The sequence below is a fragment of the Pseudochaenichthys georgianus genome, chromosome 13 (assembly GCF_902827115.2).
Source record: "Pseudochaenichthys georgianus chromosome 13, fPseGeo1.2, whole genome shotgun sequence".
Lineage (NCBI taxonomy): Eukaryota > Metazoa > Chordata > Actinopteri > Perciformes > Channichthyidae > Pseudochaenichthys > Pseudochaenichthys georgianus.
The window spans coordinates 35,023,667-35,038,382 of record NC_047515.1 but is presented as its reverse complement, the minus strand read 5'-3'; the positions used below and the strand labels follow the sequence as shown (position 1 = coordinate 35,038,382).

General features: G+C 40.3%; 2 protein-coding genes across 5 annotated transcripts in view; one reads left to right on the top strand and one right to left on the bottom strand.

Annotated features, from left to right (window-relative positions):
- The window catches only part of LOC117457329 (beta-galactosidase-1-like protein 2), a 39,718-nt gene extending 25,452 nt beyond the window's left edge, over positions 1 to 14,266 (top strand). The window contains exons 20-23 of one of the 2 annotated variants that reach the window (XM_071205212.1): positions 11,804 to 11,888; positions 13,466 to 13,572; positions 13,967 to 14,022; positions 14,135 to 14,266. The gene's annotated coding sequence lies outside the window, so the exon portion shown is untranslated. Of the gene's footprint in view, positions 1 to 11,803; positions 11,889 to 13,465; positions 13,573 to 13,961; positions 14,023 to 14,134 lie in introns of both variants that reach the window. The other variant, XM_034097340.2, reaches the window with a different exon arrangement.
- b3gat1a (beta-1,3-glucuronyltransferase 1 (glucuronosyltransferase P) a) overlaps positions 475 to 14,716 on the bottom strand; it is a 95,579-nt gene continuing 81,337 nt past the window's right edge. For 2 of the 3 annotated variants that reach the window (XM_034097341.2, XM_034097343.2), the window contains 3 exons: positions 8,681 to 8,977; positions 5,902 to 6,003; positions 476 to 4,948 (listed from right to left, as the gene is read on the bottom strand). In XM_034097341.2, the coding sequence (XP_033953232.1) occupies positions 5,917 to 6,003; positions 8,681 to 8,977 (384 nt within the window). In that variant the 3' untranslated portion in view covers positions 476 to 4,948; positions 5,902 to 5,916. Of the gene's footprint in view, positions 4,949 to 5,901; positions 6,004 to 8,680; positions 8,978 to 14,716 lie in introns of all 3 variants that reach the window. The other variant, XM_071205213.1, reaches the window with a different exon arrangement.

Genomic DNA, 14,716 nt, shown 5'->3' with positions numbered 1-14,716 from the left:
TTAGCATCGCTAACACTCAGAGCTAACCTGTGCTGGAGAGCATGTGTGTGAAGAAGCAGGAAATAAAAAGGAATTCAGCTTGTGGTATAACCGGCAAGAGAGAAAGCCTTTGAGCTCCATACTGTTTCAGAAATAATCCTTGATAATCCATTATATTGTGTTTCATCGCCGCAGTATCTGCCGGTAGCATGTCCCGCATGAGCTCAGCCCCCTCCTTTTTCTTTTATCAATTTTCTTTTTTTTAAAGCTTTATACCCCAAACCAGCATGTTTGAAACAGGAAGTGAAATAGAGGGATAAGGCATGGCTAGAATGGGTGATCTGTTTGGTATTTTGAGCAAAACACTTCATAGACATGTTTTGTATATATTTGTATATATCTGAGACCTATGCTATTGCCTAAAAATAGCATGATAGTTGACCTTTAAGGAAACATTCAAGAACAGATTAATGTGGTTTAGATGTTTAAAACGCACATAGTACAACACACAGTGTAAAAACATTCAGTGTTAAGACACAACACTCGCACAGGTGAGGTTCTTCTCAGTTATTTATTTCTCTTGATTCATCTAACACCTTTCTCTGAGACAGAATTGCTGTGGCAAATAAACAACCTTAAGAGTCACATGCATAAAATGTGAATCACATGAGTCAGGGGGATGACAGTGGAGATGAGGAAAAGAGAGGACTTGTGTGTAAAGTGTATTGTGCCTTAAAGAAGCCCCTCGGAGGGTAATTCTCATTAACTGACATTACATATTGAATAACCTGCACCGCTAACGTCCATGTATAGGTAGGTTGGTTCTAGTAGACTAATTATTTGTGAGTTTTAGGATATTGCTTGATAAGTCACCTGTTGAAAGAAAATCATATCAGATGTCGGATAAAGTTATAACATCACTTTTGAGGTCAAGCCCTTTTGAATCGCTTCAGAAAACACCACAGAGTAGCATCACAAAATATTTGTTCTAACTGAACGCCATATGACGTTTGTCGGCATTTTGGAAGATGAGAGCAGAGAATGTTGTTAAGTAAAAGACTGACAACATAGTGAATTTCATTTGAAACCTGTAGCACTCAAATTAAGCATTTTACACTGTGGAGTTTCAGCGCCGATCATTTTTTTAGATTGATTCATTCATTCATTTAAAGCCAAATCAACCTCTCAAGTAGAACTTGGATAAGCAGCAATGCTATTAGTTTACTTCAAATGGTAAATGAAAAACAACATTGAATTTCATCTTATACCTGAAGAGCTCAAATGAAATCCTCAACATGGTGATGTTTTTTTATATTTTGGACTCTAAAACGGTTTCATCACTAGATACATTTCAGACACATTCATTCATTTGGAGTAAAAAGCTGATAATGACCTCTCAAGTAGAACTTATATCAGCAGCAATGCTCTAAAGAAGATGGTGTTGGTAACCCTTTATGATCTGTATGATAATCCACGTGTACACTATACCTTAAGTGCGCATGCTTTTTCACGAGAGCAGTTGGAAAATGCAGATTTTAGGGCAAACACTGATTCCACACTTGAAATAAATACATAAATAAATATATAACATTTGAGTTTTTAATAAATAATAGGAGGCACGTTGAAGAGAACAACTCAGAGATAGTCTGTGATCCGCATGGCCGACCCCTGTGCAGTTTAATATCATGCAGTGTATGAAACAGCCAGTCTGATAAGAGATACAATACAGCCATTGTCTGAATGTGTGTATCTTATCTTACTCCAAGTGAAATGTAATAGTATGGTTTCCCCGGCTGATGAGCCCGAGAGGCGTAACGTCTTTGTAAGTTTCCATTCTGTGTATTTTGGGTTGTGTGTGCTGAAGGGGAGAGTGCACAGAGATGATCTGGCAACCATACAGAGGCTCAGTGTTTGAATTATCTCCAGCTACTTCTGCCGGGCAATGTAAGATAAGAACCACTGTGTATTGCACCGGACAGATGATTCATCAAGGAGAGGAGAGATTCTATTATACGAGTTGTAGAATAACTTTGTTACAGTGTTCAGCTGTACAGCGCCATCGCTGCTGACGCTTAGCGCTAGAGGAGCTCCCATATGATCCAGTTAATGCACAACAGATGGATACTGTAATTTAAATAATCCATCACACATCGATCCACAATACTGAAGATGGCATGTCAACATTGCTACCAAATCATTAGCCAAAATAAGAATTATTTGTTTTGTGCTTTTCTTTAGCCTGCTGTCATTTTACGAGTGGAAGCCAAAGTTTTCTTTTTAAAACAACACATTTTGGGACATGCATTATCATTTATGTTAAAACATTAGCTGCTTTATTTATATGTTGGGGAATTCTGTCTCCACACAGCCGTAAAGTTTTTTTTTAAAAGAGGGACTGACAAGCCTACTAATAACCACATTTGCTGGCTTTGATGCTTTTTCATCCTTCTCTTTGATACACTTGCACACAGGGACCTTTGTTAACCAGTGGCTCGTGGACATATGAGCGTGCATAGACACAGGGACATATTAGCTCTCTGAAGTGACACACTTTCCCCCCCACGCAATGTAAAAGACTACACTTTATATGAAAGCTAACATGGCAATTAGGCCTGCATTCGTGAGTCTACGGTGTAGCTGATTTGAAATAATGAATGTGTCACAAACTGGAGTTTCTTATACCAAATGAAATTGGTGATGTGCTATTACTCTTTCCATGTGTTGAACCTAGAGTGAACCTGTGCCTTGTTGAGTGTCGTCTTGAGGAATTCAGAGGGGAAAGAGAAGAGACTTTTTTTGACCTTTTTTCTTTTTACATATAAATACAGTAATTACAATACTTTTGTCAAAAATCGCCATCAATTCTCTGATTGTAATCATGTTAACTTACTATGTACACATGTTGCCACAAAGGAACATCATCTGTGTATTTTTTAAGTGCCAAGAAGTGTTAGGATTGTGATGTTTACATGTACGGTTCAGCAGTCTCTCTTCAAGTGTATGGGGGTGGCTTCAATGCATAAGATATAATGACACCATGAAATGAACAATGATAACCCAAGAGTAAATGCAGGTACTGTACGAGTCAGTAGTATTGATTAAATTAATGCAAACATTTCATAGTTATCAAAAGAACATTCCTTCACTTGCTTTGTTTGCTCAAAGGAAAGTCCACACGTCACTTATTTGTCCTTGGAGTCGTGTTTTAATCCAGGCGGATGGTGTGGAATATCACTTTTGAACCATGTGCAGATCCAGACAATGTGTATATGTTTTCCTTAGTTTATGTTTAGGTTTAACCTGCTTGTTTGGATGACTCCGCTGGCCGTATGCTTGTCGTATTGTGCTGTCTCTTTTGTTAGCTTGTCTTCAGCGGGCCGCTGTACCATGAAGGTGCAGGTCACGCCTCTCAACGCCGTGTGACGTCCTTTATGTCGTCCTTTATGTCGTCTTCTCTGCACTTCAGTAGACCTGGAAAATAACTGCAGCCACTTAATAATCTGTGCTTTAGTATTGTACCTCTGTACTGTTTTAGTCCATGTTTCAAAAATGTCAGATCCAGTCAAGAGGATTAAACTCCTCTTCAAGGTAGGGCTGGGCGATTTGGCCTAAAAATAAAATCTTTTTTTTTCTAACTAATGGACAATTTTCGATTTAAATCTCGATTTTTTCTGTTTTTTTCTAAACAAACCAGACCAAGGCAAAATTTAAATACATATTTTCTTTATTAACACAATAAAAATAAATGAGATTACCAAGTAGTCTAGGCCTATGTGAACAAATCAGTTGTTCAAGAATAAAAATAATAAAATAAAAACAGCACCACGGCACTTGGCTGTCATTAATGTGCAAAGATTTTTTTTAAATCAAACTGAAAAAAAATCTCTTGTCCCTGAAAAAACTTGTAAAATGAAATACAACAAATAATAAATAATGATAATGAATAATAAAAAAATACCCTCAAACAAAATAACATCCCTTTAACTTTCTAGGAAGTTGTCTTTCTACAGTTTGGTTCTTACACAGAACAGTTGTTTGTTCTATGTATGACCGCTTCATAGTTCTTCATCTGTGTTCGTGGACATTTTTATGGTACATCTGTCGGTGAAGCGGTGAATGTGATTGTAGTAGGCTATGTGACTACCCGATCTGCAGCTCTGCACATGCGCACAGTGTTATAAATTAAAATCAATGTTTTTGATGGCATAAAGTACCTTAAACATACCGTCAGTTTAAATGCTGTTTTATACTGAAAAACCAGAAGTTCTCGTGCGCAGTTGTTAAGCTTTTATTCTGAAAATCCTTCATCTCCGGTTAGCATTTAGCATGTGGCTAATATACCATTTACTATAGAGGTGAATTTAGTAGCGATATGACACGGAGTGTTGCACACCGAAACCTACTGATGTCAACACTACAACTACTGTATAGACGTCGAGATATTATTATTGCTGAATATTAAATGAAGGTACAGTTTATTTGAATACGTTTGTTTACAGACGTGGGTAGCATGAGACAACAACCGGAACTACCAGAAATGAAACCAGCCGTGAAGTTTTTCCTGTCTCGAGTATTGATTACAGCGTTCAAAACCATATTAAATTAAAGTCATGAAAGAGATAAGGAGGAGAAAAGGCGTGTTTAGTTATATATGTAATGTACAAAGTCTGAGTCCTCTGTTATGCTCAACAACAGATCGGGCAGAGCTGCAGATCGGGGAGTCACAGGCAATGTGGCTGAGTTTTGTGCGCGTTCTGGAAAGTGAGAGAGTAAGCGATTTTTCGGTTCAGCCATTTCATAAACCGTAGGAAAGTAAAAATGCAAATGAATCGTGAAAACCGAAAAAATCGCCCAGCCCTATACTTCAAGGCCAAAATGTCCCTTTTTCCGATGATTAAGACATGAGCGCTGGTTGCACTTATCAAGAGACTCAGACGTGTTCGTCCTCTGCCGGTCCAAGGCCGACCTCCTGCAATAGAAAGGTTTAAGATAAACTGAGAAAGAGCGCTAAGCCTTAATTAAGTTAATTCAATCTGTTTATTTAGGAGACATTCATTTATGGACAACATCTGCTGTAATTGGGCCCCTACAGAAAGCAAATGTACAATAGTAAGAATGAAAAATACATGCTCTTTTTTAAATATTACTGAGTGAGACCAGGTAAAAAATTATCTTCACATTCCCATTTCACCTTCTTAAGAAAATGGTTCCTAAAGGTGGTTCAGGTCTGCAATAGAGTGGTGCAGTGAAAGACCCAGAAGTTCAGAAGGACTCCCTCAACAAAAAGCAATCAAATATTTCTATTTGATTTTAAAATATTGTAATAATAATATCTGTGGCAAATACATGTGTCTGATACTTACAGGTTTTGTTCAGCAGCATAGTCTCCCCATATTAAAACCACTTTTAGGATTTTTGAAGAATACATGCAATCTCCAGAAGTAAAAAGCTAACGTTAGGCTAGCAAACAACATGGCGGTCACATGACTCTGCGTCACCGGCTAATCGCTTCATGTGCAACATTAACCATCTCATTTAGTCACTTGTTAGGAACTGCTGTTTGGAAAGACACATAGAAGCTTCGGCATCCACCAGTGGGGTATTTACTGATGCATTTTATGTTGTAGAATAAAACTTGAAAATCTTATACAAAGCTTGTATTAACCACAGACCTTATTTTGTGGCATCTAGGCAAGGCAAGGCAAGTTTATTTATGTAGCACCTTTCAACACAAGGCAATTCAAAGTGCTTTACAAAAAACGAAAGACATTAAGAAAATAGCATTTAAAATCAGTCATTAAAAAAAAAGATAATAAAATAAACATTAAAAGAAAAAATACATGAATTAAAATCTAAAAAAAATCATTTCTGTCTCACTTTATAGAAAGTTCAAAATGTACTGTATTAAGCATTATTATTTACCTGCATCTGAGGGAGTCATATTTCCATATTGGGGTCTGTGAATCCCTTTATCCCCTCGTTCACAAGGACAGGTTTCTCCGTTCTTGTGTGCCATACGAGTATCTGTCGAGAAAACCAAACATAAACAACGGCAACATTAGTGACATGCTGTTTCCTTAATGCACCCATTCAGGCCGCTCTTCCTTTCAGCAGCCACTCTGCCTCATGTTTTTCAAACCCCGGTTATAGCTCTAGCAGAACATACACCACCACAGGGTCTGTCTTTGTGTAAAAAGCTACTTGAGCGTGAACCTTGCATTAGGGGGGAGTGAAGAGGAACTACACGCCGTGTGTAACGACACTACCCTCTTGGGTTAGTGTGTGTAAAGTCCTCTACTGCCCATAGGATAATGGCTACCTTCATATGACAGCCAAGTGAAGACGTTTCGACACAGTGTGTATGAGCTTTTGCCTTTGCAGTTGTGCTACAGTTCTTCTGGGCATGCGATTGTGCTGGAGACCGAGTTCATCTGGCCCCCGAGACCGGACAAACATCCAGGAAAAGCATGGCAAGTGGAACAGGGGAGGGAAAAAAACTGTCAAGCTCATTTTCCCGGCTCTCTGTGTTGGATCCCTCCTCCCTTCCATCTCTCCATGGCGGCCGCTATGAATTATGCATAGGGCGTGTTTGAAATGTGCCAAGAGCCCACTCCCACTTTGCTCAGGTGTAGGGGGAGGTTAATAGTCAGACTTGCATTTGAAGTGGAAGATTATAAGAAAGAGAGATGCCCGTGCACGACTTTCCATTTATTTCTTCCTCTCTTCCTCCCTCTCTCCAGTCTGTCTGTCCCTGCACTCATCTGTAATCAGTGTGACGTCCCTACCTCCCCTTTCCTCCCAACTCCAATTCCGCTCTCTCAGCCGTTCCCTGAATCCCCTCTTTTCATTTCCCCCTCTGAATGGCTGCGGGAGAGCAGGAGAAAAAGCTGGCTGAAAGTATCCCTCTCTCTCTTCCTTTCCCCCCTTTCTCTCTTTGTCTCTCTGTGTGTGTGTGTGTGTGTGTGTGTGTGTGTGTGTGTGTGTGTGTGTGTGTGTGTGTGTGTGTGTGTGTGTGTGTGTGTGTGTGTGTGTGTGTGTGTGTGTGTGTGTGTGTGTGTGTGTGTGTGTGTGTGTGTGTGTGTGTGTGTGTGTGTGTGTGTGTGTGTGTGTGTGTGTGTGTGTGTGTGTGTGTGTGTGTGTGTGTGTGTGTGTGTGTAGGGGTGATTGTGGTGTGAATCCTGGCTAGCAAAAGTCCTCTGGTTGACTACTCTTTGCCCAGAGAGAGGCTTAGTGATGTGACCCCAGACCAAAGGCTGGATGCAGGAATGGTGGAGTGGGGCTGGAGGAAATTGTTGCTGCTGCTACCTTCAAGCCTTTCTGTGTGTGTGTGTGTGTGTGTGTGTGTGTGTGTGTGTGTGTGTGTGTGTGTGTGTGTGTGTGTGTGTGTGTGTGTGTGTGTGTGTGTGTGTGTGTGTGTGTGTGTGTGTGTGTGTGTGTGTGTGTGTGTGTGTGTGTGTGTGTGTGTGTGTGTGTGTGTGTGTGTGTTCAAGGGTGCATGGAATTTTCATAGATTTTCTGTCAAAAAATTGTATTGATTTATTCCTATATATATATATATATATATATATATATATAAAACATATGACATATTTTGTCTTCCTGATTACTGATCAATAAAAAGCAACTACAGATACACCAATTAGGAAGCAAGTTCAATGTCATCTGGTTGTCTTTTAAAGAAATAACTTGACAGGTGGCAACATGCCAAGTTGTTGACATGTTGCCACAGTTTATTTCCCTTATATGCAGCGAGTTGGATAAGAATATGTAATATCTGTGTGTTGAATACGTGTTGTTAAATACACTGATTAATGTGTTAAATAATCAGCAGTCTGGAAACTCCTCTTTGTAAAACATAAAGACTGGAAGTTAGCATGGCAGGAAGGTGAACAAGTGTTTTTGAAAATGATTCCAGTAATAAGACAAGGTTGAATGCCCTATAATGAAGCCATATTGTATATAATTGTTATAAGTAGTGGTTTTGATAATTCGTATGACTGCCCTACATCATCAAGGCAGTGTGCTTGCCATGGTGTTGGTAGCACAGCTACAGAGTATGCTCTCACACAACTCCTAATAATTATCTCTGTTGCTAAGGGTGACATTCAAAGGGAAGCCTCTGAAAATAGATTGTAGTTTATTTCCACTTTGTTCACTCTGGATATGAATTACTGGGAAAAATATTTGACCAAGATGGTTCAGCATACAGATTTAACAAGAGGTTTTAAAAGTTGGATCATTAGTGTGATACAGCCAGTGGTGGGAAGTTAGTATTCCCATGTTTCTTTCAACTCAACTCTAAATTATAAAGTAAAATATAGTAAGTTTTGCTCCACTCAGCTGTATCAGAGAAGTGTATTAAGATTTTACATTCAACACAGATATTATATGGTATGTCTAAAGATTGAACCAACATGATTGGTTTATGACCTCTTACGAAAAGCAGTGTGTTGTTGCCGCTGCTTGTTATGTTTCCAAATAACACTTTGATGTCAAATCCTCCAATAATTCACAAGACATATGTTGTTCGACCTTTGTACATGTGTATTTTAGTCAGAATTTGAATGCAGCATTGATGTATTGGTCGAGGCTCTGAATACTTTACCGCCACCGTCTACAGCAGCTTTATTACATGTAAACCAGTCTTATCATCCTTACAAACAATTTAGAAACATACTAAACATTGAAAAAAGGGGATTACCTTAGTGCAATTTTCTGCTTTAGGTTCCAGGTCGTTAAGTGTGACAAGCTCTCGGAGCAAACTACTCTCCTGGTAGCCACCCTTCACCCCGCGAAGCTTAAAATACGCCTGCGGCTTGAAGAGGATGAGCCTCATGTTGATGGCAAAGCCGGCCATGTCGATGGCAAATGGCCGATGGGGGTCGAACACCGCCTTCCAGCCATAGACCTTTCCAGCTGCATTGACCTTGGGGGACTCGTACCGCAAGCCGCCCGCAAAGGCCACAGGCCACACTGAGACTTTCCGAGTGGATCTCATCTAGGGACAGCAAAGACAACAACAAAATGGAGAAAGGAAGAGAGGGAATTAATCATCTGACAAAGTGTACATGACAAGAGCATCAGCTGCCAGCATTACAGCGGTGCACAGGTTTTTTTTTAGAGCTGCTGCTACAGTATTATTCATTCTGAAAGACGGTGAATATTGACCAAGCTTTTGTACCATGCGCAGCTGTCACACTGTTCAGATGAAGGCAGATCCCACACATTGTTCAACAGCTGCCCAACAATGAGATAATTGGACACAACCATCTTAAAAGGAACTATTGTGCCAAGTGGGTTTGAAGGAGCCAAGCTATTAGAGCAAGTGGCTCTAGTCGCTGGTTGGCTGGTGAGATTATTTAAGGTGGAGCACTGCCATCGTCTTTTTTTAATTTTGTATCCTTTAATCGTCCAGCATCATACGATCTTGCTGCCCTTTTCTTTGTCTGCTTCTCAGTTAGCCATTCTAGCAAGAGCTGCTTCAGTCATAAAGAAGGTACATTTTTACCAGGAAGGAAGGGGAAACAGCTATTCAATAATGCAGCAGAAATAATGATGCTGGTGCCTCTCTACGGGAAGGTACATGTTAAAGATGCATGTGCAGTATAAGAAACATTAGAATGATTGCATGGATATAGAAAACGTCTTTATGTGGTCAGTTCGGGGGATCAGAGAGCTGCAGAGTGTGAACAGCACGGAGATGGCTGGGGGCTTATGGGAATCTGTGGATTTGAGTTTTAGGGGTGGAAAAAAACTGTGCCAAGCACCCAGATACAATTTGGCAGGATGTTTGGCCTTAATGAGCTCTCTGTGTTAACGGTGGAAAAGAGTGCTTATGTGTCCATGGGATTGTGATGCTTGAATTTAATACACAGGACAAAATATTTATAGGACTGTCACCATCTCTCCTCATTATTTTTGTGTCTTATATTCCCAAAATGTGAGGAATTCCCTTGCTGTTTCTTATATCGACACCTGGGTATTGTTCGCAAATACTGCTGTTCCACTACTGTAGGTACCTTCCTTAACGTCGGCAGCCAGGCTCCTATTGAATCCATTCACAAACGCATCCACACCATGCTTCCCTCATACTGTATATATACACAGTACGCTCAACTTAAATCAAAAGGAGGCTACATCAGGCTCTCTGCAGGCAATGTCAAGAGGCTCGTCAACTTCTGATATATACTATAAATGTGAAGATGGCTCCGCCTGCTGTGTCTGGTGAGAACATCAACCAGAGTAAAACAACACAAATCTGTTTTATACTGACACCCAAGCAAAAGTATATGATGATGAATTTGATGTGTTTGTACAGAGGCCCTTGTTCCCCGCTGATGCATTTTGTATTTGAAGGCGAGCATTTAAGCTCTATTTCCTGGTTCCTCCAGAAGTCGGCAAACTGGCCGTGATTCAGAGAAGAAATACCAAGAAAGGAAATGCCAAATTCTCAGAAAGAAAAGAAAGCAGTCAGGTGCGTGATCAGACCTTACGGGCGCAGAGAGGAAGACACTAATCAGAGTTTGTGTTTATTACTGCAAATCAAGAAGTCCTTGGATTTAAGTTGTAGTCGAAACAAAAGAAGAGTGCTGAGGTTATTCAGGATTCTGATTGCATGTCACAATTGTTGTCTTTGTAAAATATTGTTTTTTACAGCTCACAATATGTAGAATTATTTGTCTCTAATTTCTGTTCTATTTGCACAGATTGTGTAGATTATTAAATAGATCAAATGAAGATCACATAATGTCCTTTTCAGTACTTATGATAGTTTCTCAAATATCTTTTCTCCAACATTTGTCTTAAATCAATCTCTACATCTATGGCAGTCATTCCAGTCCAGCGTATGTTGAATTCCAAAACAGAGAAATGTTGCCAGTCGTTTATACATGTAGAATAAAATAAAAAAAACATTGTATTGAAACAAATACCTGGTAAAACCATAGCAACTGATAATGCTGTAGTGGTGCCTTCATTTCTTCCAGAGCTGTATATATCACCGATGGTCGGTTTTGAAAAACAGATCTTTTTATAACCCAGCCCTACTGCAGTTAATGTCTTTATGTGTGTGATCCATTCTCTTGAAATCAATTTGTTGACATTACGGGTTGGTTAAAAATAGCATATTCCAACCAGTCCAACCTTTTGTGGTCTGGGAAAGGAACATAAACATTACTTTACATGTAACAAAGTTAGACGCTTTAATCCAAAGCGACTTACATACATTCGGTACTGTGGACAATCCCCACAGGAGCAATTTGGGGTGAAGTGTCTTGCCCAGGGACACAACCACATGCTGACTGCAGTGGGGCTCGAACTTTCTATCCCCTGATTCAAAGTCCAGCACTCTACCCACTGAGCCACAGCCTTCCAGACGCCTCAATAATTCACATTGTCTTTAGATCTACTGCATCATGGGAAACATTTTAATGTTGTTTTGTCGATATTTTCATTGGTTTTAATGCCGACAGCTTGTTAGAATTTAAGTAGCTCAAATATGTTTTTATTATTTTGTATCAATTAGGAATTGTATTCCAATTCAAGATGCTCACTCTAGATGCAGAATAAAGTGTTCAGTCTATTCCTCACACATGGAGCACATCAATCTTTCAACCTTGCCTCTACACTTGAGAGACTTAAACGCCTCTTTGATTTCAAACTGTTGAGACATATAAATATTTACTCTGCTGTCAGCAAACTATTCTGTAGTTGCAGACAACTCTCTACTTTCTGTGTATCTGGCTGTCCTAACTCTTTCACTGGCATCCTCTTTTTTCCTGTCTCTGTCTCTACCTCTTATCCTCTCTCTGTCTTCCCCCCTCAGGGCTCTTACTAAATAAATAGGCCCGTTGGAGGTGATGGAGGGCCTCTGAGGGAGACAGAGCACTTCAGCTGATTCCCAGAGAAAGGTAATGACAGGCCCCGTCAATACCCGGCGCTCCATGTACTACGGACCCTGTCTACACCACTAACAAGACCCGGGGCTAATACTCAGAGGACCCAGACCATGTCCGATCAGGTCATTCAGCTGATGTTGAGATGGATGGCCTGAGATGTACTGATTACATGCCCAAACATCTCTCCATCAGCTGCAGAACCCTGACTGCTTGTTAAGAGCTAAAATAAAAATGCTTCAAGTTACTGAGTGGATTTATAGTTCCACCTCTCCTTACATAACAGGTTACAGATGCTACAGTAAATGGCTGGGATGGGCAATAGTTTAAACTGAAGTTATAGGGAAGAAAGCATGCAATTTACTAGCTGAGCATGTTTTTTTCAGATACAACTAAAAATAAATAGTGGATATCAATGGCTCTATCTATCTCTTAAACCTTTTTTTTCTTGTACTACACATACAAATATACCACTATATTTTATTTAATCTGCCTCAGTCTTTCTTAGAGCCCTTTTAAATGTGCAGTTAGTTTTATTTGACTACATCTTTGCAGAAAATGACCGTGATATATCTCTGAGGGTTCACTGATTTATGGCTCTCTGGATCAATTCCAGTCACTCCTCTGAGATTTATCCTCTGTTTAATGGTTTCATATCCCAGATTTAAATTACCCTGAATAAACGTATTTGTTTATCTTCTTTTAGCTTGAAAGACATGTTTGGCTTGGCACGTAAACAGGAAGTGTGTACGTTTCGGCTGAATGTCAATGTGTGGGTATAAGCTTTAGATCAGGGGTCGGCAACCAATGGTGGCACGCGGCACCGTAACCAGTGGCACACTAGGAATAAGTGTGCAAAATATTACAATTGTATTTTCGGAACCTGAACGAGACAGCCGCCAGAGTGCGTCTCCCCGTTACCTGCAGAAGGAAGACATGCACGCAACGCAGCCCCGCTCTCTTTAACTCCAGGCGACTTTCTGCCGCTTCTGCCGCGCCGGCACTTCACTAATTGCAGTACCCACAAGGAGCTGTACAAATGCCGCAGTTTTTGCGTGGCTGTGTCTTTAGTTGAAAGCCAAGTTGCGATCTGCTCATCTCTCATCAAAATAATATGCTACACAGCGTACTGGCCATCTGTGTGTGCTGGAGAATCACAGAACGGTCAGTCATCCTTATTATTATTATAAAAATATACATTTTATAAATGTGTTTAAACGGCATCATGTAGCCTAAGTCGCGCTGAAAGGTGAAAGAGGTACATGCACTGCTTCCCCGCAACGAGGCTCCCCCCACCCTCCTGTTGACAGTTCACGAGCGTCGGCACACTGATCACAATTTTCTTTTTTAATGGCACCTCATATCAAAAAGGTTGCCGACCCCTGCTTTAGATGATTAGTTTTATGATAGAAGTTTGAATACTTTATAATTTAATTAAAGTAGTAGTTCCGTAGAAGGCGGTTCTCAATTAAAAGCACAAGTTAGTGAGCAGGGACACACCTTCACAACAGATGACTACAAGGGAGGATCAGAGCCATTTAATAGAAGAGTTACGACATCTCCGTTCACTCCAATGGACCACTTTTTTACAGCAATGGCGGATCGTGGATCCTGTCAATCGTTCCCCGGAAGTTAGCGCCAAGGCTGGCAGAGCTGTGGAGTTGCAGCATAATAGACCGTCCGTGACGGACTTTTAAAGGTAAGAAGAAGTTTAAAGATGTATATTGCGGATATTATCAGTACATCTGATTCAAATGAACATGTGTATTAAAGGATGTCAGTGGATTATCCCTAAATTAGTAGATTTAGGGAACGTTTACAGATAACAGATTAAGCTAGCATACCGAAGCAAGTTAGCAACACACGTTGAACAGCCTTTTAATTGTAAATTCCGTTCTCTCTATGTCATTTCGTCCAACATGTTGAATTAGAGAAGAGGGGCTTCTAAACGGGATTGTATGCGGGGGTGGAGGGAGTTAAATATTAGATAAATATAACTTTGGTGCGTGTAAGAGTGAGTGTTTTTAGCAGAGCCATATTGTGTCCTTGTGATTCTGTTGATTATTACCTGTCTGTATAATGTTGCAGCCCAGCTGATTCTGGATTGATGGCAAAGGGAGAGGGACTTAAGTGAGAGTGAAAACACAAGGTACGTTTAATACTACTGTTTTATATAAGTAAACACGTTATCTCCCCAAGGCAATAGGTGTGCTATATAGGTGTGTATAACCCTTTCTCCTGTCTGTTGCTCCCTCTCTCAGCACAAGAACCAGAGGGGGGTTCAATGGAGCCTGAATACCTGCACTGAGACCCTCACCCTGCACCCTGAGTCTCAACTCTGTGTTTTTCAAGCCTTTCCCTGTTTTTTTGTATTAAACAAAACATTAAGCTTTCCCAATGGTGTGGTTTTCGTTTTGTGAAAAAGTGCAAATGCAGTGTTTGTATATAAATCACATATTTTGTTGCTGTTGGTCGTGAAATTGCACCTGCTGACTTGAGCCAGCCATTTTTTCCTCCGCTCTGTGTCAGTGGGGAAGCCGTACATTCGTACTCCTTTCTCTGAGAGATTTGAGCATCCCCAGGCAGCACATCAAACCATGGTGGCGACTAGGAGGCAGCACAGCAAACCATGGTGGCGACTAGGAGGCAGCACAGCAAACCAGGACAACACGGAGGAAAAGGCACCGACAAACTGCATGATATGCTCTTCTATGTTTATTGAATTCCATGTATTTGCAATGGAAGTTCCTAAAGCAACACATTTAACATCATCATCATCATCATCATCATCATCATCATCATCATCATCATCATCATCATCATCATCATCATCATATCCTGTC